The 21,371-nt window shown below is 45.3% G+C and overlaps 2 protein-coding genes across 2 annotated transcripts in view; one reads left to right on the plus strand and one right to left on the minus strand.

Annotated features, from left to right (window-relative positions):
- LOC127230298 (GTP-binding nuclear protein Ran) overlaps positions 1-21,371 on the minus strand; it is a 1,116,469-nt gene that overhangs the window by 121,855 nt on the left and 973,243 nt on the right. The gene's annotated exons all lie outside the window — the stretch shown is intronic.
- LOC127230055 (guanylate cyclase soluble subunit beta-2) overlaps positions 1-21,371 on the plus strand; it is a 58,428-nt gene that overhangs the window by 833 nt on the left and 36,224 nt on the right. Inside the window, exons 2-4 of the mRNA XM_051195172.1 lie at positions 2,523-2,568; positions 7,547-7,620; positions 16,456-16,550. Coding sequence (XP_051051129.1) covers positions 2,523-2,568; positions 7,547-7,620; positions 16,456-16,550 — 215 coding nt within the window. The remainder of the gene's footprint in view (positions 1-2,522; positions 2,569-7,546; positions 7,621-16,455; positions 16,551-21,371) is intronic.

The following is a 21,371-nucleotide window of genomic DNA, read 5'->3' on the forward strand; positions in this document are numbered from 1 at the left end:
ACTTTACAGGGTCACAGTCAGCAGGAAAAGAAATTACTCAGAACCTAAAGACATTGCTCATATCCATTGGTGCAAACCCGGCAGTTTTGTGTGATTTATCCCAAACCAAACTGAGTACACTTGAACAAGGGCTGTGAGGGGTGTGGTAAAAACAAACGATGATTTCCCCAGCTAGTATGACCAGTCTAAAGCATCCCGTGGCTGTGGACATTCAGGGAAATGAACTGCTTGGTTCCCCTGGCTTCTGCATGCTGGATTAATAACTATGGAAACAGGACCAAAAGAAATCTGGAGCCTTGGTTCGCATTGTTGGTTTGTATTCATTCACTTGTATTTGAGACAGGGTCTCTCTGATTTGAGCTCCCCATTTCCCCCGCCTCAGCCATCCTAGTAGTAAGATTAAAGCCCCAATCACAACACCCATCTTCTGACGCATCTTGTTTTTGGTTTTGAGACAGACTCTTGTTACCTTGCCCAGTTTTTTGTGGAACAATCTCCCACCCTAAGTTCCCAACTGGTGGGGGCCACCACCCAGTCCCACGGTGCCTGGCTCAAAACTCTGGCTTTAGCCCCCAGCTGTACCTTCAGCCTAGTCATCTCCACCCAAGCCGCCTTGAGATGTTAGCTGCACCAGGGGTGAAAGTCAAGAAGCACACAACACTACAAAGATGTACGTGCAAAACTGTCATCAAGACCAGCTCAGGGCAGGGTTTTCTGCGCTGATTCTTGCCCCTGCAACATCCCTCTCATTTATGTCCTTCAACAATAGCTAAAGCTTACTTACTAAAGTGTGTGGTACCTGGCCTCTCACCACTGTCCTATGAACAATGAAAGTCTGTTTCTAATTGCACACGACAATAAGCTTGTTGTGCTGGGTCAGCGCACATCTTATCAGAAGTGCATGTGATGAAGCTGTGTTTATAAATGTCTGTCTCATTGAAAGGATGTCTGAACTGAGTGTGCTGGAGATGAGCTAAACGCTGTATGACCCCATGAGTGTGCAATCTGGAGCAAGCAAATCCATCTACAAGTACAGGGAGGAGAATCGTGGAAGCTGGGGCTCAGCTGGCAGAGAAGGGGCACTAAGGGAACTTTGCTTGACAATAGAGACACTCTGTCTGTGTTGGGCTGTGAGTAACACTAGCATATACATTTGCCAGAATTCGTGAGACTGTTCACTTTAGAGCAACAAAGGCAGCCATTAAAAAAAAAAAAAAAAAAAAACTGTCCCTCAAAACAGTGGTCCTAGAATATACAGGAAAGCCCATGATGTCATGGGAAAGGAAGGGGCCTTTCCATACAGTAACAAGTCCTTCTTGGCTGCTTATGCAACTGAAAACATATGAAATGTCAGCTAATCTTCCAGAAGGCTTCGAAGCCCAGGGACGGCTTTCTTCATGCACACACTGTCTGTGTCTTTTCAAATGTTTACAGAGTATTTACAAAGAGTCGTCCTTAGGGTGGCAGTTGTAATTAGGGAAACTGGAAGAGAAAATTAACACATACCATAAAAGAGGGATAATTAGTCCTCTGCCATATACAATATTGTTATCAAATGACATTCACCCTCGAATCCAATTGGTTCATACACACTGGCCTCGCAAGGAAGCCCCTCCCTTCCACATTACTCTGGTTATGAAGCTGCCTCGCTCCATGGATGATGGGCCATATGGTACTTACCATCAGAATGAAAATGAGCTTGTGCTTTTTGTGTGAGATGCTAAAATTTATTAGAAAATCAGAAAGCCTAATTTTCACCAAGTTCCTGAGACCTACCATCTGCTTCATGACAAAGAAAGGGGGAGTTGTTATTTCTTTTAAACCATTTACTTATTGTGAAGTGTGAGCATTTGTGTGTGATTGAAAACACAGAGTGGGGGTTGCAGGCTGCAAGGGGGAACCAGAGTAAGCCCATTTGGCAGGGCCGAAAGAGCTGTCAGCTGAATGTGGTGGGAAGGGTTTGGGTAGTGTAATTATGGAAATCATCTACTCTGGGGCCTGTTTCTCATGACCGCATGTCTCCTCCACACAGGATCAGCATGAGGTCTTCTGGCTTTTGCAAATATGCAAAATCACCCTTTTGGGATGAAGAGAGGGCTTCTTCCTAGTATCTCTGAGGGTCTGGCCTCTCCATAGAGGAGATGGAGTGGGTAGAGAGGGGAAGGAGGAGCTGGAGAAGGTCAATGATGGAGACAGCAGGAAAGTGTCCTAAGGGACCTGCAGCTGGGTGGGAGAGGGCTCTGGAGAGGAGAATGGGAGGGGTCCCCTTTGCCAAGCTGGAGCTCCTGGGAATGATGGCCAGGTGACTTCAGGAGAGCATCAGGATCCATGGTGTATCTGGACAGACACCAGTGAACCATTTCAGCCTCCTCAGGGTCAAGGTCACAAGACGCTGTCTTAACTGTGAGTCTCATTTTAGTGGCTGCCTTGGGCCTCCACACTGTGTATCTAGGAGGGCCTAGCAACCCTCTTCCTTCTGTTTATTGCATTTATTTATTCATCCTCTTATGTTTGCACCACAGCTGCCAGGGCTGTTGGAACGGCCGCAAGCGACACTCTCGGGATCTGGTTAGTGGCTCAGGAAGTAGACTTCAGACAGCTTACATGGACCCTTAACATAGCTGTGATTCAGCGGGAGAATAACATTTCCAGGACCCAGCAGACTCCACATTGATAGCATTATGGGGTCAAGTGCTGGTCGAGGCAGGCATTTCTTGGATGTCATCCAAAGAAGTTTAATCAGAGGCCTCCCGGTAAACAATCTCCTGTACGAGGCAGCCTTCCTGAGGAGTATAGGGGTGCTCTTGAAGCCAAGTTCAGGGTTCTGGGAATGCACTTGTGACCTGGCTTCCAGAAACAGTTCTGCTGCTCTGAACCCCTAGTCTCCTCAGGTCTCAAAATGCAGTGTGAAAAGGGGATTTGTCAGACAGCAGGCAGGAACTTCTGCATCTGTTTCTCAGAATGAACCAGGGACACCTTTGATTCCAAGACTCTGGAGCCAAAGACAGGAAGATCTCTGTGGAGTTCACGGCCAGCCTCATCAACATAGTGAGTTCCAGGACAGCCAAGGCTACATAAAGATCCTGTCTCAAAAGAAAGCAGAGAGAGAGAGAGAGAGAGAGAGAGAGAGAGAGAGAGAGAGAGAGAGAGAGAGAGAGAGAGAGAGAGAGACCCGGTGTAGAGGGAAGGGCATGGACAGCAGAGTCAATAGGAAGAGTCACCATAGCCTTGAGGGGCTGGCAGGACTGGGTACTCTTTTTTTTTTTTTTTTTTTTTTTTTTCTTCAAGTCCCCTAATTTGACACACATGGCAAGGGAATATGGCCAGCCTCCTGGAATTCTGCTGGTCTCTTTTGTATGGGCTACAACTTCCATAGGGACAATATGGCACAGTCTGTTGTGCTGACACCTCAGGGGAATGCTTCAGGCTTCACACTTAACTCCCCAGAGCTTAGCACTGGAGATGTGCGCTCCCTGGGGTGCCAGGTGGCAGGTCTCACTTGTTCCCAGCAGAGAAAGCCTAGCCTAGCCTTTTTTTTTTTTTTTTTTAACCCACTGGGAAGGGTTCATCAGAAGGCCATGGTTAGTTCCTAACTTCACTGTGGAATATCTTGATTGCTGGAAAACAGCTTCTAAAGACTCAGGAAGCCAGCTGGGGCATCGGGTGTGTGCATCTCGGGTCTGGAGATACATTGCCGGACATCATGGTAAGCAGCGCCCAGTGGCCTCTTTGCTGCTGCGGCAGAGCCTTCCTGGTCCCAGGTGTAGGCAACTTTACTCAAGATTTTGACAAAAATGATCATGAAAGTAATATGACTCTAGATAGTTTTTAAAAGTCTAGATTGGAATTTCAAAAGAAAACTGATTGCAGGTTCAAGTGAATATCAAGGTAAAAGTCAAACAAGCTTTATGTCATATAAACACTGTTTACCTTCCTAAGTCCATTACTTTTCAAGGTTAAGCTATAACGTGGCTCTTTGTCACTGTGTGTAGTTGCAGCATCACTCTGCATCTTCAAGTTCTGTGTGTCCACTGATCCTGGATATCTTATTATAACAACAACAACAAGTCAATTCTTTCTTCCAGGAGAATCATAAAGCAAACAGAAATGGGAGAAAGAGGAAATCGCTATTTGATCACATGGTAGTAGCTGCCACAAGCAGAGTCTGCCAGGAGCTAGAAGGAGGAGGGGCAGGTTTTCAGCATAAATGGGATATTTGCATAACTACCTTTAGCAAATACTTAGAAATTACGAGGAAAGCACTGGAGGCTTAGAGTAGAGAATTCTAGCAGACACTACTGTACACTGTGTTCAGTGGGAAGCACACCAGCCACGTCACAGAGTGGGACAGCAGAAGCAAATGCAAGATGGGGTCTGGAAGAGCTAAGAGGACATTAGCAAAGCAAACACACAACACCCAACTTAAGGTTGGCTTTCAGCTCTCTACCTTAGCTAACCTTGACTGCACTGTAGGAGGGGGACTCCTTAACACTGAAAGGTGTTTCAGTTAAGTAAGATGTCAGCAAGTGAAGCCAGATGGGTCACCCAGGAAAGAGCACTGGCCTTCCCACAGCCTTTCTGAAGGCTTGTAATCCTGTGACTCATTTAGACTGTAACAAGATACATGCATGTGTGTATATTTGTGTGTGACATGTAATACATTAAAAATGTCAAGAATTGGTGCATGGCATGGGGTCAGCAGGTGCATGGCATGGGGTCAGCAGGTGCATGGCATCAGCATCAGCAGTATGTAAACAGGAATGTTCTCTTCTTAAAGAGTCATTGTCTTTAATGTTTTTTCCTCTTACAGTTTTATTCTAAAGTATAATCCTATGATTTTTATTAAAAATCTTAAAACAAAAAACCCCAAAAATCAAAACAACAACAACAACCAAATAAACAACAAAAACCACCCCTCCATTAGAATAAGGGTACCAGGGCTGTGAAGCACCTTGGTTCAGGGTTTGCCTAGCATACACAACCCCCCAGTTTTGGTTCTTAGCACCTCAAAAAGAAGGCCTGTACATCTAACAGGAACACTCAGAAGGTAGGTGGAAGGGTTGAAAGTTCAAGGTCAGCCTCGGCTACATAGTGAGTTAAGGCTATCCTCGAACACTACAAGAAATTCTGTCTCAAGAATACAAATAAAAAATAAAGGTTTTTTTTTTTTTATTGAAAATTCACACAACATATTGTGATCATGGTTTCCCATCCCTCATCTCTTCCCAGATCCTTCCCACCTGCTGGTTTTGCAATAGCAGATACTGTATACTAGACCACACTTTAGATTTGAAAGGTAAATTACTTACCCTTGAGACAGAATCTCCTGTAGTCCAGGCTTGACTTCACCCATGGATGCCCTTGAACTTCCAGCCCCTCCTCCTCACACCTCCAGAGTGCTGGAATGACAGTTTTGAACCACCATGCCCTGTTGCTGTGGGGCTGAAGACCAAACCCACAGCTCTAGTGCATGCTAGGCAGGAACCCTACAGACTGCTACATTCCAAGCCCTTCAGTGCATGATCTCTGGGAAGCATGGCTCTTGGCACTTAGAGTTGCCGTGTGCTTCTATCTATCCTGTCACTTAACTCCAGGAGGAAGGACTGTTCTGATGTCTATTCTGAGATTGGGGGAAGGTCCAATGTCAAACACCACCTTCTTTGGTGGACTCCAAAACCATTAATTTACAACCTAACAATGGTCCCCCATATGCTCCCATCATTTCCAGCTAGTTCACGGAGCAGTCTGGGTTCACCTCTGTGACACTCTCCCAGTTCACCCCCAGACACACAGTTGTAAAAACAGACAGAAACCCACAGGGCTCTAGACCCCAAGCCTTTCCCTTCTAAGCTCTGGCATACCCTGGCCTCACTAAGGCTGTATAACATACAGCATGGAGCATATACTCCAGTCAAAAGATGGCTGACACAGATACTTGGAGGAAAGTTTCATTAGCCCTCACCATTTTCAGACACTCAACACTCCAAACATGAGCCTTTTACGTGTGTGCCCAAGTTCCCTCAGAAAGAAAGACGGGAAGGCCATGGACAGTGAGAGTCCCTGCTGGCTTGTTAATCTGGCTGGAAAGCAGTGCTGGCAGCAAATTCCAGAGAAATCCAGGGCTGGCCTGTGATGCTTGGCCGTTTCTACAAAGTCCTTGAATGGTCTGTGATGGGATGATGAAGGTGTGCTAAGAGAATTCTCTGCAGATTGAGGAGCAGCAGCTCTCTGGCATACTCTGCACCTGTCAGTTCTCTGCTTTGCCCAGTGCAACATCTCTTGTCGGCAGCAAAGGTGCAGAACCTGCCTACACTCCACTCAGCTTTTTCTTTTCATGGCTCTGAGGCTTTGTGCAGGCGAGGTCAGCACTGGGCCCTGAGCCCCAACCAGAGCTGAGAGCATGATAAGCAACTGTCTGACTCCCCCGAGCCTCAGTTTCCCTTGCCGTACACTGGTAGGTGTCCATGGCCATTGGGGTGAAGATAGTGGGTATGATGCTCTTATTCGATGTCACATTTTTTGTAAAGATCAAAAAGACAAATAATTGTGATTTTTGTTAACCTGGATTGATTTGAAATATCTGGGGATAATTATGGATTTCCAGGAGTTCAGACTCGAGGCTTCAATTGGGTGTTTATATATTTAGTGTGTTTATTAAATACCTGCTGTGTGTCAGGTTCTGTCTTGGCACTTTGATCAAAATATAGGTAAATGACTCATGTATCTTCACCTTATGGAGCTTATGGTTTAGTAAAGGAAGGAGAGGGACCCTATCCATTGTAGGAGCCTGCTGAGCTTGGGGAATAACGACAGCAGGCTTTGGGATGAGCCAGGGTCAGAGGAGTGGACACAATACTGAACCTTACACGTTACATATATGAGTGCGTTGGAGTCAGGCTCAGGTGAGGAGGGGACATCGGGGGCTGGGGGTGGGGAAAGGGTGAACATGACACTGTTGTGGGAGTTGGAACTACAGCAGGATTGAGGTCTGTTTCCAGGGTACAACTACACCAGTGTCCCCCTTTGCACTGCTGCCCTGAGTCCTTTCGCTTTAAAACCTCTGTCACGGGCCGGGAAGCTGGTTCAGTTGACAAATTACTGGCTAAACAAAGCATAAGGTCCTGAGCTCAGATCTCCAGCCCCTGTGTAAAAATCTGGTGCGTATGGGGCATGCGGGTGTGTTACCTGTAATTCTAGCACTTGGAAGTGGAGACTGGGCAATCTCTAGAGCTTGCCGGGCAGGTAGTCCAGTCATTCAGTGACCTCCAAGTTCAGTGAGAGCCCTCTGTCTGAAGTGATTGAAGACAATACCGTACATGAAACTTTGACCTCTCATCTACGCACACAGGGTCCCTGTATGCACACCACCAGCCTCTGGATGCTCAGCTTTCCATCCACCAGGAAAGGGTGATAGTACTCAGTGACTAGAGGGAAAAGCCTCGGTCAGCTCCCAAGGGCCATGCATAGCTCCAAAGACACCCACAGGAAGGCTAGGTCTTGGGTGGCGTGCTTCATTCTTCAGATTTTCCCTCCTTTTGTGTTCTAGTATGGATTCATCAACACATGCCTGCAGTCCCTTGTAACAGAGAAATTTGGTGAAGAGACATGGGAAAAACTAAAGTAAGTGCATCAAAAGAAAGGTGAAATATCCCGAGAGTTTCCATGCGGTCTGCTGTTGGTTTTCTTTTGTTTTAAAGGGTTCCAGTATTTTACTGACTTCTTGATGAGAGAATTAGTTGGGTGGATAACTGTACTATTCTAATTCTCAGCGAGGATTAGTGACTTGGAGACCAGCTCTAGTGCCCTAAACACACCAGCTGAACTCAGAAAAGATTCCTTAAACCACATTTGGGTTTTGTGCATCCACGTCCATGTATGTGTACATGTGAGTATGATGGTGCATGTGTGTTTGTGTGCACATAGAGGTCAGAGGTCCAACAGGTGTCTTTCTCAATTTCCACGATATTTTTTGAGCTCAAGTATCTCACTGAACCTGGAGCTCACTGATTTTGCTAGACTGGTGGCTGACAGGTTGTAGGGATCTGTCCGCCTCTGTCTTCCCCCAATCCCTGTGCTGGGGTTACTGCCATGTATCATAATGGCCTGCTATACGTGGGTGTTAGGGACCCAAGCTTAAGTTCTCATGCTTGTGTGACAAACACTCTACTGACTGAGGCGCCTTCCCAGCCCCTCATATCATCCCTATTCCTAAAATAAGCCTTAAAATAGATCCCTGGGATGTTAATAAGAATGTGCATAGTTTTAGCATGCATTTCATGAATGAACTTCCATTTGCACTTTCTCTGTGTCTCTTTCTATTTATGTCTCTGTCTCTCTCCATCCATCTCCCAATGATAGAGATGAAACTTAGGGCCTTGGACCATGCTTGGTCCTTAGCACTGTCCTACACCCACTCCTTTGTTGTTTATAATCACGGAGGTGAGAGTAAATAGTGTGGAGGAAGAAGAAGGAGAGGGAGAAGGGGAGAGGGAGAGAGGGAAAGACTAGGAATTGAACCCAGAGTCTTGAGTGTGCCAGGCAAGCATGCTAACACTAAGACATAGCTCCTTCCTTATATGTTCTTTAGATAATTCTTAGTTCTCCCTTCCTGGCTTCACAGTAGTTTGTTTGTTTGTTTGTCTTTTCTTGATTTTCTGTCATTTACATTTACAAACAGTCCCCCACTTGATTTCTGTAATCTTCCTGGCCCCAAGCTTCCAGTGTTACAAATTTGGGTCTGGATGCTCTCAGAAATCACTTAGTCCCATAGAAGAGAAATGAATGCAAAAATATGAGAGATGATTGGCTTCTTCAGTTAATCAATAACAGATAAATTAAGACACTTAGGCACAGCTTTGTTTATTAAATCTCTAAAATGTTTACATGATAATAGCCAATTCTGGCTAAGTAACAGAAAAGTGGGAACTTGCCCTTTGGCCCAGACTGTCAGTGCAGCCCATGAACCAAAAGCTATGGAGATGGACACAGGCTTTGACATTGGAGGCCAGCTTGTGAAAATCTGTTCTCTGAAAAGTATATAATCTTGTCCTGCAGCACACATATGCACATACATGTGAAGAAAGATATGCTATCACCATATAGTTATATGAAATAAATTAAAAATTAAATTCTTCGGGTGTCAAAAACAAATCAACCAACAAATAGAGTGACAAAATTTGTACCACTACAGGTGATGCTTGCAAAGAGTCGCTAAGGTAAACTGTCAAATTGTGCTACAAACAAAATTAACCCCACACCCTGGGCTCTGTGGTTATCTTCATTGTTGTCTTTGAAGGATTTTCCAGATCCAAACCATAGCAATCATAATCTCTTCACACACACACGCACACACACACACACACACAGAGAGAGAGAGGGAGGGAGAGAGAGAGAGAGAGAGAGAGAGAGAGAGAGAGAGAGAGAGAGAGAGAGAGGGAGAGAGAGAGAACAACAACAACAACAAAAACCCTGAGGCTTAAAGAGTTTAAGTGACTTGGCTGACACAAAACTGCAAGTCAGAGACTGGACCAGGTCACAGATATCAGTGTCAGTTTTGCCTTCCACTGTGGGAGTGAGTACATGTTGGTGGTCACGTGTAGAGGCAAGAAAAGGGCGTTGGTCCCCTGACGTTGGGATTATAGGTGGCTGTGAGCCTTCCAGTGTGGACATTGGAAACCAAGCCCAGGTTCCCCAAAAGAGAAGCAGGTGTTCCTAACTCTTGAACTGTGTCTCCAGCCCCTTAGGGGCTCCTTTTCCCCAAAAGTACTTCCCTGGGGAGTACTGCCTGGAAGACTGAGCCTTTGTTTGTAGGTGGCATGTGATGGAGAGGGGTGTGTGGTGGGAACACAGGAGGGAGCACTCTCTTCTGCTGAGGACTCACTTTGCATCAGACATCTTTTTACCAAGCCTAGCAAGAAGCTTGTAAAGCAAATTGTTGCTTTCCTTCCCTGAGAAGGAAACTGAGCTCCAGAAAGGCCCTTGTTGGAGGCTACACACTAAACAGGCCCACTAGTCCAGCTGCCTCCAGAACGAAAGCGAAGTTGGTCATGGCAAACATCCTCTTCTAACCCATGACACGTCTCTGGGTGAAAGCAGAGGGCATCTCCATAAGTGCACATTTACTGACCTCCTTTGCTTTGGTGTTGCAGAAACACTGCAGGGCTAGTGACTCCAAAAAGTTAGTTACCCAGCTGATTTCACCATGTGCATAGACCTTACATAAAGATCTGGAATTCAGAAAGCAGGACATCCTAAGTCTATGTCCCATGGGACACTGAGACCGTTGTCCTGACATAGAATGAACAGTCATCAGTCACCTAAAACTCTATGCCCACCTATCTCCCAGATCTATTCCTTGGGCTATCAGCCCTAAGGGGAAGATGGAGAGCAAACTCATGAAGGCTGGGAGGTGGTCACTGAGTAGAGTGGGGAACCTTTGTGAGAAGCCATCTATTAGTCCCAGAAGTCACTACATCTGGCTGTGAGTATTTATAGCAGTGGGTCCAGGGCTATAGTCACTGGAGGGTCAAAGGTCATAGGGTTGTTGCAGTCTTGAATGAGATGTGTAAGTCAGATGCCCAGCCTGCAGCAAGCACCCAGCAAACACTGGCTGCTGCCATAGAAGTTGTGGTTTGCTGTCAGCTTATTTTCAAGACATGAACCTTGAAACTGGGAGGTGGAGGGACTGTAGGGTGTGCAAGTTCCTGGACCAGACTTGAGGCAATGATGCTTGGACCTGTGTGTTCATGAGCCACTTGCCCCTTTCCCCTAAATCTTTGACTCTTGGTCTGACCTCACTAAAAGGATCGTGCCATTTCTTTGTGCCATCTTTCTCCCACACAACTCTAAGTGGACAGGTTTCAGCATTCCCCAACATTAGGAAGCCATAGACTCCAAGTGATACAGGAAATTAAAAGGGAAGCATGGGATAGTCAGATGATTGACAACAGAATGCATAGGGCCTGACTGAGGCACTTTTGGGTGTATCTATGAGTGTGTTTCCAGAGAGGGTTAGCTGATAGAAACCCCACACTGAACATGGGCAGTGCTGTTTCCTGGGATAGAGGCAATGACTGAATAAAAAGGGGAAAGGGATATGTGGCCTAAACATCTCCATTCATCTCCCTCTGCTTCCTGCTTTACCCAAATGTGAGCAAGTTCCTATTGCCATGCCTTCCCTGCTATGGTGGATTGTGTCTTTCCAACTATGATGGAGGATAAGCTGCATCTTGTTGGGCATCTGATCACAGCAATGATAAAAAATTACCAAAACAGAACACAAGTTTGCAGGGGGATTAAAGGAAGACCACCAGGAGCAGAGGACCTAGGGAGACAACATCCAGGGTTTGTGTCACCAGGTTTTGGCTTGAGTGTCTGTTTAATCTAGACTTGAGGTCTTCATATGGTCAGTACTAACTAGACATTTATGTGACTGGAAAAGCCCAGAGTGAGGTCTACCCAGTAAGCACAGCTTAGCTATGAAACTAGATTCATTTAGGGAATACTATTAAAAGGAACTCCATGGTACAAAAAACTCAGCTTATAAACATAAATTGAAACTAAGCCAAGATTATTTGCTGTACAACAGGATCTACTTGGGGCTATATGTTTAAATAACAAATTCCCTAGTGCTTTTAAAGCAGAATTTTTGCTGAAAGGGGGGGAAAAAGCCATCAATTCCCATACAAAATTTAAGAAGAAATGATTAGGCAAAGTGAACTATGTCTCCAGACGTTATGACATAGATTTTATTTTATATGAAATAATCAGAAACAGATGTGTGTACTCCTCTGCTTGCCTTGCTGATTTCCCTCTCACATAGTCTAGATTTATAGGTTTCTAATTCTGAGCCGCCCTTTTGCAACCTCCTGGCTTAAATCTCAACAGCGGGGGCCACTAATAGGCTGGGAAGACTGGGACCTTTGGGATGAGGTTCACCTCCACGTTGTGCCCAGATTGCTCACTGGCTGTTTGAGTTGGGCCACTTCCCCTACGAGGCAGGTGCCTGTCCAGATCCAAGCATGTGCTGAGTAGAGGAGAGTGTGGTGAAGAGAAGACACAATGACTGCGTCAGGGAATGGATTCTAGTGTGAGGAACAGACAGTGAGCAAGTAAATAAACAAAACCTCTTGTTCAAAGGGCTGTATAAAGAAAGCATTTGAAAGAAGCTGACAAAAGATGGCTGATTCTCTGTGGGGGTTAGGAACAGTCCTCATGTGGATGGAATCTATGAGCTGGAAGGAAGGAGGCAGCCCTGGGTCAGGGAAGTGTGTGTGCTCCAGAAAGGGGGGGGCAGCAAGTGCAGAAGGTCTGGGGTGAGCTGAGGTTGGCGGGAGGCAACTAGTGTGATTGCAGAACCACACATGTGCTGTCTGATGGAAGGCAGAAGGAGAGAAGGTTCTTAGAGACCAGAATATCCACACATGTAGAAGACAGGAAGGCACTGGCATTTCTTTCTAGTGAGCAAGGGTTACTAACCCCTGAGCCTCCCATAATGTTCTTGCCACTGTTACACTGGTGGGTGTGTCTTGCTGAGTTAGTCATTATTGTATCTTACTGGGTAAAACTGATAGCATGCCTAGCACCTTAGAATGCCTTGAAAACTATCCAGCAGAGATGAAGCTTTCAGGTATGTATCAGCTTGATTTTGCTATGTTCTATGACTCATGCATGTAGTATCTTCAGCAATAGAGTTTTACCACCAGGCAGAAGCCAATAATGTTTGTGGATCAATGAGACCTTACTGCTAAAGAGCCACAAAAGAGATAACCCACTCCCGACATTAGGATTTTTAATTTAGGCTTGTGGGGTCTAGTAGGATTGCTCCATTTAAACTCTTTTTCTATATGTGTATGTATATATTTTAGGAAGCTCCTATGGTAGTAGGCTTTTTCCATATGGCTTTTTCAAAGTTTCTTTGGTATTTTCCCTTCCTGTATTTCATCTGTCCCAATCTCCCATGCCCTGCACTGGGTTAGTCCTTCCTCTTCAATGGAATTCCTCTTTAAACCTTTATACTGCTTCATTCTATCTCCTCTATCTTGAAAGCCCTCATCCCCAGGTCTCCTAACTAATTTCCTGTTCTAAATGGAGATTCAAAGCTAACATCCACAAGTGAAGCATTCGATATGTGTCTTTCTGGTCTGGGTTAACTCACTCTGGATGGCTACTCCAACTCCATCCATTCACTTGTGAACTCCATAATTCCATTTTTCTTAATGGTGGGATAATATTCCATTCTGTAAGTGTCCCCCATTTTCGTTATTCATTCATCGGTTGATGGGCATCTAGAGTGTTTCCATTTCTGGGCTCTTGTGACTAGGGTGGTAATGAATATAGATGAACTGGTATTTCTATAAAAAGATGTGGAATCATTTGGGTGTTCCCAAGAGTGATATGACTGGGACATGTGGTAAATCTAGTTTCAGCTTTCTGAAGAATCTTCACACCAACTTCTACTACTAACTAAACAACTACTTGGAAATTTTGTCTTACCCCAGTCTGAATGGATAAGATTTTAAACAAAAGAAGAATATAAATGCTGGAGTGGATTTGGGGAAAAGTAACACTTGTTTCTTGTGTTTTTTAAAAAATATCTGCCAAATAGCTAAGTCCAACTAACTATAATTCACCTACTTCTCAATAGTTCTTTCAAGCAAAAATGGTGTTCTAGGGAAAAGTGGCTAACTGGCCTCTCCTAGGGCTGTGACATCAGTGCCTTTCCTGAAGGTGGCTGTCACTGTCACATCAGTGCCTGTCCTGAGGGTGCCTGCGACACTCCTGTGTGCAGCTGAAAATCTTTGTGTATCCATATGCTTTCCATTTCATTGTACACCATGTTCTCACGATGTGGATACACAAAGGGCTTCAGCTTAATAAAATGGATAGTCTTCCTGCCTCCACCAGTAAAATGTGTACAGAAATCAGCCCCACACCCTGCACATATAGGAGAATGCACCGAAAAGAATGTGAGGAAGAATGCAGTTGCTTGGTTCACCTAACTGATTCATGATGGGCACCGACAGCTTTACCCACAGGCATGCAATTGTGCCATCAACTCAAATCCCAGCCAGTGGAAAGGGCAAGTGGCGTTTCATCTTCCTGTGAAGTCATTTTACTTTACAGTCCTCTAAGATCACCTGAGATGCATGCAGGGACACCAGAGGCCACATTTGTAAAACTCCTGCTGCTTTATGTGTCAGCAACTTTTTCAGTGTATCAGAGGTCAGGTACACATTGCCAGTGGCTGGTGGAGGACCAGGTACCACAACCTCCTTCTCTAGTCCTATTGTGAAAAGAAATGAATGAACAGTGAGATTTGCCCATCAGTCAGCAAGAGTGTGTTGGGGGCAGAGCTGACTCCCAGACGGCTCTATGAACCTCTGTTAATTTGTATCCTTTATCAAAATTTCTGAAACTGAGATGGCCCTGTAGCTTAGTGGGCCAGCATGCAGGAAGCCATGGGTCCATCCCTAGCACCACATAAAACGAGGCAGGGAGGCACATACTTATAACCCTACTATGCAGGAGGTACAGACAGGAGGGTAGGAAGTTCAAGGTCATGTTTAGCTATATATTGAGTTTGAGGCCACCCTGAGTTACATGAGACCCCCCATCTCAAAAATAATCTGAAATTTTCTCTTTTAAGTGTTCATCAGACTTCTTTTGTATGCCAGGGACAATGTCAGATATTGGAAATATTAAATCAAGGGTCACACACCCAATCTTCAGGCTTGGTGATGTAGGAAGCATCACAGGGTGATTCCATTCATAGGTGTCTCAGGAATGGTACATGCTTAGGTACTGCAGGTGCCTCAGAGCTTGGAGAGGGGTAGGTACATAAAAATTCATGTATCTCAGAATAACCAAAGCAGAGATTCTTAGAAAGAACTTGGAACTAAGCAGTCACCACTGGCTTGCCACATAGATAGTTTGAATAACACGAGGTGTTATTCACTAATAAGGAACCTTTGATGTTCTGATGGAATATCAATTACTCAATTGCTATTGAGTACAGATGTGAGCTGTGTGTGTGTGTGTGTATGTGTGTGTGTGCACGTGCGTGTGTGTAGTTGTGTGTAGTTGAGTCCTTTAATGTGTGAAGGTGAGCACTTGATGTAGAGAGGTCTTGGTTTATAGAGGTGAGGCCCTGCATGTGTGGAGGTGAGCCCCTGCATGTGTGGAGGTGAGGCCCTGCATGTGTGGAGGTGAGGCCCTGCATGTGTGGAGGTGAGGCCCTGCATGTGTGGAGGTGAGCCCCTGCATGTGTGGAGGTGAGGCCCTGCATGTGTGGAGGTGAGCCCCTGCATGTGTGGAGGTGAGGCCCTGCATGTGTGGAGGTGAGGCCCTGCATGTGTGGAGGTGAGCCCCTGCATGTGTGGAGGTGAGCCCCTGAATGACTGGCATTCTTGTTACATGATGAGACTCCTCTTCATGTCTCTCACCACTTGCTCTCTCAAGTCCCGGTCTCTCTGAGGTGTCTTCCATTGTTGTTTTTTCTCTCCCCCTTCTTAGCAGAAGTTCTGCTATCTCATTGAAGATGTCAATTTGTTTATTTTTAAAATCAGCTATTGGCAAACATATTGTTTCCCCAAAGCAGTTTGAAAGCTTATGTGTCCCAATATGACTGCTACATGCAGAGTTAGAGTCCAGTACAGGACTGGAAATCCTAGTGGTCATCGTATTTGCTACCCAAGCAATGTGCAGCATGTATACAAACCCAGAAAAATATTCACGACTACAGTACCATTAGTTCAGCCTGCAGGAAAGAAGAGGCTGTGTGGCCTGGACAGTGAGCTGAGGTGAGGTGGGGAGGGCCACAGCCCCACAGATCATACTCCAAAGGGGCCAGGAGTCACACACCTCCCTTAGAGCCTTCATCTGAGACTATGGCCTTGCCTGTTATTTTCTGGTCCCTAAGGCACCCTGTGGCATGAATGAAGAGGTCACTCCCACACAATGGAGAATACCCCATTTTGCGAGGCAGTAGCACTCCACATCTGCCCTGGCCTCGTCATCTGTTACAGCTGCACATGCTAATTCTTAGAAACCATTGGACCCAAACCAGGAACCCTATAGGCAGAAGGAAATCCAGAGAGTCAACTGCAGGCACATGAACCCCTGGTCTGTTTGAGGATCTTCAGAATGTGGGTGCCAGGCCCAGTGCCATTTTCTGGGATACAAAAATAAAGGGCAAATGATCATAGCCACCCTCAAGGAGTCCAGCAGGGGTGGTGGTGGGTAGATAATCATCCTTGTCTCAGTTGAAGAACTCAGAGCCTATTCAGGCTCAAACTGGGGTCCAGAGGACGGGCTTGGCAGGAGTCAATGCCCACACAGTCACAGTGCTTAGGGCCCTGAATAGAGTGCTTGCTTACCACACATTGCTGGGCCAGCAACTGTCCTGGGACTGAACTCTATGGACCAATGCTCAATTGCATTTGATGCATCTTTCAGGGTGTCTGCAGAAGTACAAGATGCCTTCATGACCTACACCGTGTATGATGATGTCATCACCATTAAGCTCATCCAAGAAGCCTGCAAGGCTCTGGGTAAGTTCAAAAAGGCTTGTTTGGGTTTCTGAAGACTGTTATAAAAAACAAAACACCACAGTTGATTCTCCTCACTTAGGGCTGCCATGCTGTGAATGAAGATGCTGCCAACAATGAAGTAGTAGACACTGGTTTGGGCTCCTAGGGGCAGTACAGAACTCTGCTTCTGAGTGTCTAGCCATGGTCTCTGAGAAGCAACCAATGTGTGATGCTGTTTATGTGGGCTTCTGTTTAAATACACACACACACACACACACACACACACACAGAGAGACATACAAACACAGGTGCATACAGACACACAGACACACCCATACACAGGAACACACACAGACACACATACCCATACACACACACATGTACAGACATACACATACCCACACACAGACACACACACACACACACACACACACACACAATTCATTGACATTGATTCAGCCATTAAACGTACATAGTGTTCTTGCTATGTACAGTGCAGTTCCCAAACTTGCACTGGGGACTCATGATCCTGGCTCTGGGGTTCTAATGCCAGCATTCACACTGGAGCCACAATTCTGACTCTGGAGGGTCTTAACACCCTCTTTTGGCTTTCTATTGCAATGAGCTCATGTGCATACAGCCACACAGGGATACACTTACACATAATTAAAATAAAAATTTTAAAGAAACCTACTAAACCCACAACCAATTGCATTATAACATTATGTCTGAAAAAAAGCTAATAAAATGTAAATTCTCTGTAAATCAGCACATTACAATTTCTTGTGCTCGGTGACATTATTGAGCTCATTGACAGTGTGCACTTGAGTGTTTTAAGCAATAGAAATCCAACAAAAGTCAGAAAACTGTGAGCCTGGACTATAGTGAGATTATGTGTTTGGGAGCTCGAAGACAAGCACATAGCACAACACCTTGTTTATCTTACCTAAGAACCTGGAAAGGAAGGGTTTGTTTGGCTTATACACCCCAACCACAGAGGAGTGCCAATTACTGGCTTGCTTCTCATGATTTGCTCAGGCTGCTTTCTTATAGAACCCAGGATCCTTTGCCCAGCAGTGACACCATCTACAGTGGACTGGGTCCTCCCTCATGAGTCATCAATTAAGAAAATGCCCCACAGACATGCCCATAGCCTGGTCTGATAGGGGCAATTCCTTAATTGTGGGTCTCCCTTTACAGTGAGAGATACCATAAAAGAGGGAGCCATTATTGGTTTGAAGAGAAAACTGACTCTAGAGAAATGTCCAGAGACCTATAAGGATGACCTCAACTAACAATATGAGCAACAGTGGAAAGGCTACCTTAAATGCCCTTCCCTGATAATGAGATTGGTGACATCCTGGGTCCACTGTCAGAGGTCCCTAAGACTGCCCAGGCCTTCTAACTGAGACCCATGTTCAGGGGGTCTGAGTCGGTACAATGCTGGTTTCCCAGCTTTCAGTCTGGGGCTCATCAGCTCCTCCTTGCTCAGGTCAGCTGTCTCTGTGGATTTCTGTAGCCTGGTCTTGTCCCCATTTTCTTATCACTCCTCCCTCTTTGCATCTGGATTCCAGTTCAGCCCAGTGTTTAGCTGTGGGTGTCTGCTTCTGTTTCCATCAGCTACTAGATGAAGGCTCTGTGATGGTAGAAAAGTTAGTCACCAATGGTTAAAAGGATTGAGGAAGAAAGAATATGAGAGTCAGAAAACAAAGAGAAGGGCTACGGAAGAGTAGTCTGGACAGCCATGGCAGTTGTGACCTTGTAGCAGTTACAGCTGCCTGCCCCATTCTCCACAAGACTGAGCCTGTCACTAGCCAAGCCTGGATCAGGGAGGGACTCATGGGACCCATACCTCACCTTGTGTAACTATTGGCTACTGAGAGGCTCTGAGATAGAGGCCACATGGGAAGCACACTAGGGTAGTTCAACGCTCACAGGAGGCCCGCGTGAAACTTTGTAAGACATAAGACAAAATGCATGTCCATTTGTTTGCATATTACCTTTGTGTTTTTTGTGCTATATTGTTAGAAGTGAGTCATCCTAATGGAATCCATATAGGTTGTGAAGCTTAAGGTATGCCACAGTTCCTTTTAGAGAAAAAGTCTGTCATTTCATAGTCTAGAGAATGGATTTCTGACAAATCGCTTGTTTTTGATGGTTTAAAAAAAAATCCGATTTTAGCTATGAGCTGCTGTGGATTGAACTGTGCCCTGAGAAAATTCCTGTCTTGAGGTGTCGGCTGCCAGGGTGATGGTGATGGAATTTAGAAAATAACTAAGTTTCGATGTAAAGTGTCTTACTAAGAATTGACACCAGAGGCTCACCTGTCTCTTTTTTCCTGTGAGGACAGAGCAGGAAAGCAGCCATTCGTGAGCTCAGAAGAGCCCTCCCCAGAAACTAACCAGGTTAGCATCTTGAGCTACCTTCTGCACAGTCTGAAAATAAAGACATATCTATGGCATGTTGTTACAGGTGCCCTTGTGGATTAGAAACTGTAACAAGCTTTTAGATCTTCAGAAATGAACACTCTGGACAGCTCATCTCACTCTTGTGTATTTTTGTAACAATTCTGTAGCACACTCAATCTGTGTATTTGGTAATGATATAGAATACTCAGCCTGTGTACTTGGTAATGATGCTGTAGCACACTCATAAATGTGGCAGCAATTTCAATGGAGAGATTCCATCACACACCTGTCCTGGTCCTGTTTCCAACTCAACTAACACATTTAGAGGCAGCAACAAGTTTATAGGCCCAAGTGTGGACACAACCATGTCACTTCCAACCCAAAGCCAGCCTCTACCGCAATGATTTCTTTTTGACTCCCTTAAAAAAAAAAAAAAAAAAAAAAAAAAAAGTCTCTTTGTTATCTCTAGAAAATCTGTTGACTCATATTTCAAAAGGAAGATAAGTATGAAGGGTGCATTGCATAGATAGAATGTTGGGATCATGAAATCTCAATACATAGGGGCTTCAAAGTAAGATGATTTCTGTACAAGGGTGAACACTTGACTTTGGATCCCTAGGATGTGAGCAGAGGCCACATGAGGCCATAATACCAGTGGAGATTAAGACAGTCTGATTCCAGGAACTCACTGACCAGCTTGCCTGGCTTAACCAAAGAGATTCAGGTTCACTGAGAGACCTCTGACCTTAAGATGCATGGATGCACATACCTCCAAATACGTGTGTGTGTGTGTGTGTGTGTGTGTGTGTGTGTGTGTGTGTGAGTGTGAGCATAGCCCTCTGTCTCTCAAAACAAACACAAGTGATTTGGAATCATGATGGCTGTGGGACACTTGCAGCTTCTCTCTACCTGCACAACTTCTACGAGTCAGGGAGAGTGCGGCCCAGCCAGGACAGGCATGTTCACGCTTAAGAAAATAAGCTGGTCATTTGAGACTGACTCTTTCATTTGACAAAGAAAAAAGCATGCTTCATCACCACCAGCCAGGGCTTTGCCTTCCATGTGGACTCTATCATACCATCAGCCTGCCTAGATTATTGGAATTCTTCCACAACTCTCTGAACTGCCTAACTCTGCTGTCTAATTAGAGTAGTTGGGATGGGACCAGATGGCAAGCTAAACATTGGACAAGGAATCGCTGTGCAAGAGTGTCTACTTAGTGTGTATATAGGTTATTAGTGACCTGAAGTAAAAACATGCAAAATGACGCCCACCAGCCACTTGGAACAGCTGCGCCTGTCTAGACATTCCCTACTAAGAAACCCAGAGTAAAATGCGAGTTTAAAGTTAGCTATCAGCAAATGTCAACAGCCCTTCCCTGAACTCACTTCAGAATAAGAGTACCAATGCAAAACTTAAGATTAAGAATGGATAAAGCCAGAATTTAGCCCAGGGTGCACAGCTGACAGAAGATGAAGACCTGAACTAGGGTTTCAATCCCAGGGCCAGTGAAGCATCTTTCAGGCTGGAGGAGACATACATACTGCCCTGCTGTGCATTTAGGAGTCAATGGAGGGCTGGCCTTAGCTCTGTGTCTCCTAAGGATGAACCTAGTGTCATCCTTGGTAAAAAAAAAAAAAAAAAAAAAAAAAAAAAAAAAGCAGTGACACAGAGACTGTCTGATGTCTGACTGACATCAGAGACTGTCCAAAAGATTAATTCAAACAATGAAGCAAAGTTGAATACATCCATTTCTCCTACTCCACCACCACTCACTAGCCACTTGACCTGGGCTTGGGGCCCTGGTTAGGCTCACAGCTCCACTTGCCAAGGACAGAGGAGGAGCAGGCAGGGATGTATCTTTCAGCTTTAGACCAACTGCTTCCTCCCTGCAGAACTGTGTACCTGGGCTACCTTCAACTGCCTCTCAGCTGCTTCTTTTCTCCATACCCAAATAAATTCACTGCCACATCTGTAAACCAGACCTCCCTGCAGAACACATTTCACTGTGTATAGCTATGTCTTGTTCTCCTGTTCACCAGACTCTTCCCCACATTCTAGTCCTAGCCTGACTTAAATGATATTATTCTGGAAGAATATATTGTTTAAAATGTTTTTATTAATCCCTTGAGAATTTCATGCCCCTACTCTTTCCCCCAACTCCAGACCTACCTTCACCTCCCTATCGATCCCCAAACTTATTCCTATGTGCTTTATTTTTGAACCAAGCCATTAAATCCAATGTGTGCCACCCATACACTTCTGGGTGTGTGGCCATCCCCTGGAGCATGGTCGAGCTACTAGGAGCCAAAGGGCTAAAGAAGACTGGTTCTTTCTCCCTTACAAACCACCAACTGTCCACAGCTCCTCAGTGAGGTCCCTCTTCATGCTTGACCAGCTTGATTTTGTGCTGGCAAGCACAATTGCTGTGAAT

The sequence above is a fragment of the Phodopus roborovskii genome, unplaced genomic scaffold, assembly GCF_943737965.1.
Source record: "Phodopus roborovskii unplaced genomic scaffold, PHOROB, whole genome shotgun sequence".
Lineage (NCBI taxonomy): Eukaryota > Metazoa > Chordata > Mammalia > Rodentia > Cricetidae > Phodopus > Phodopus roborovskii.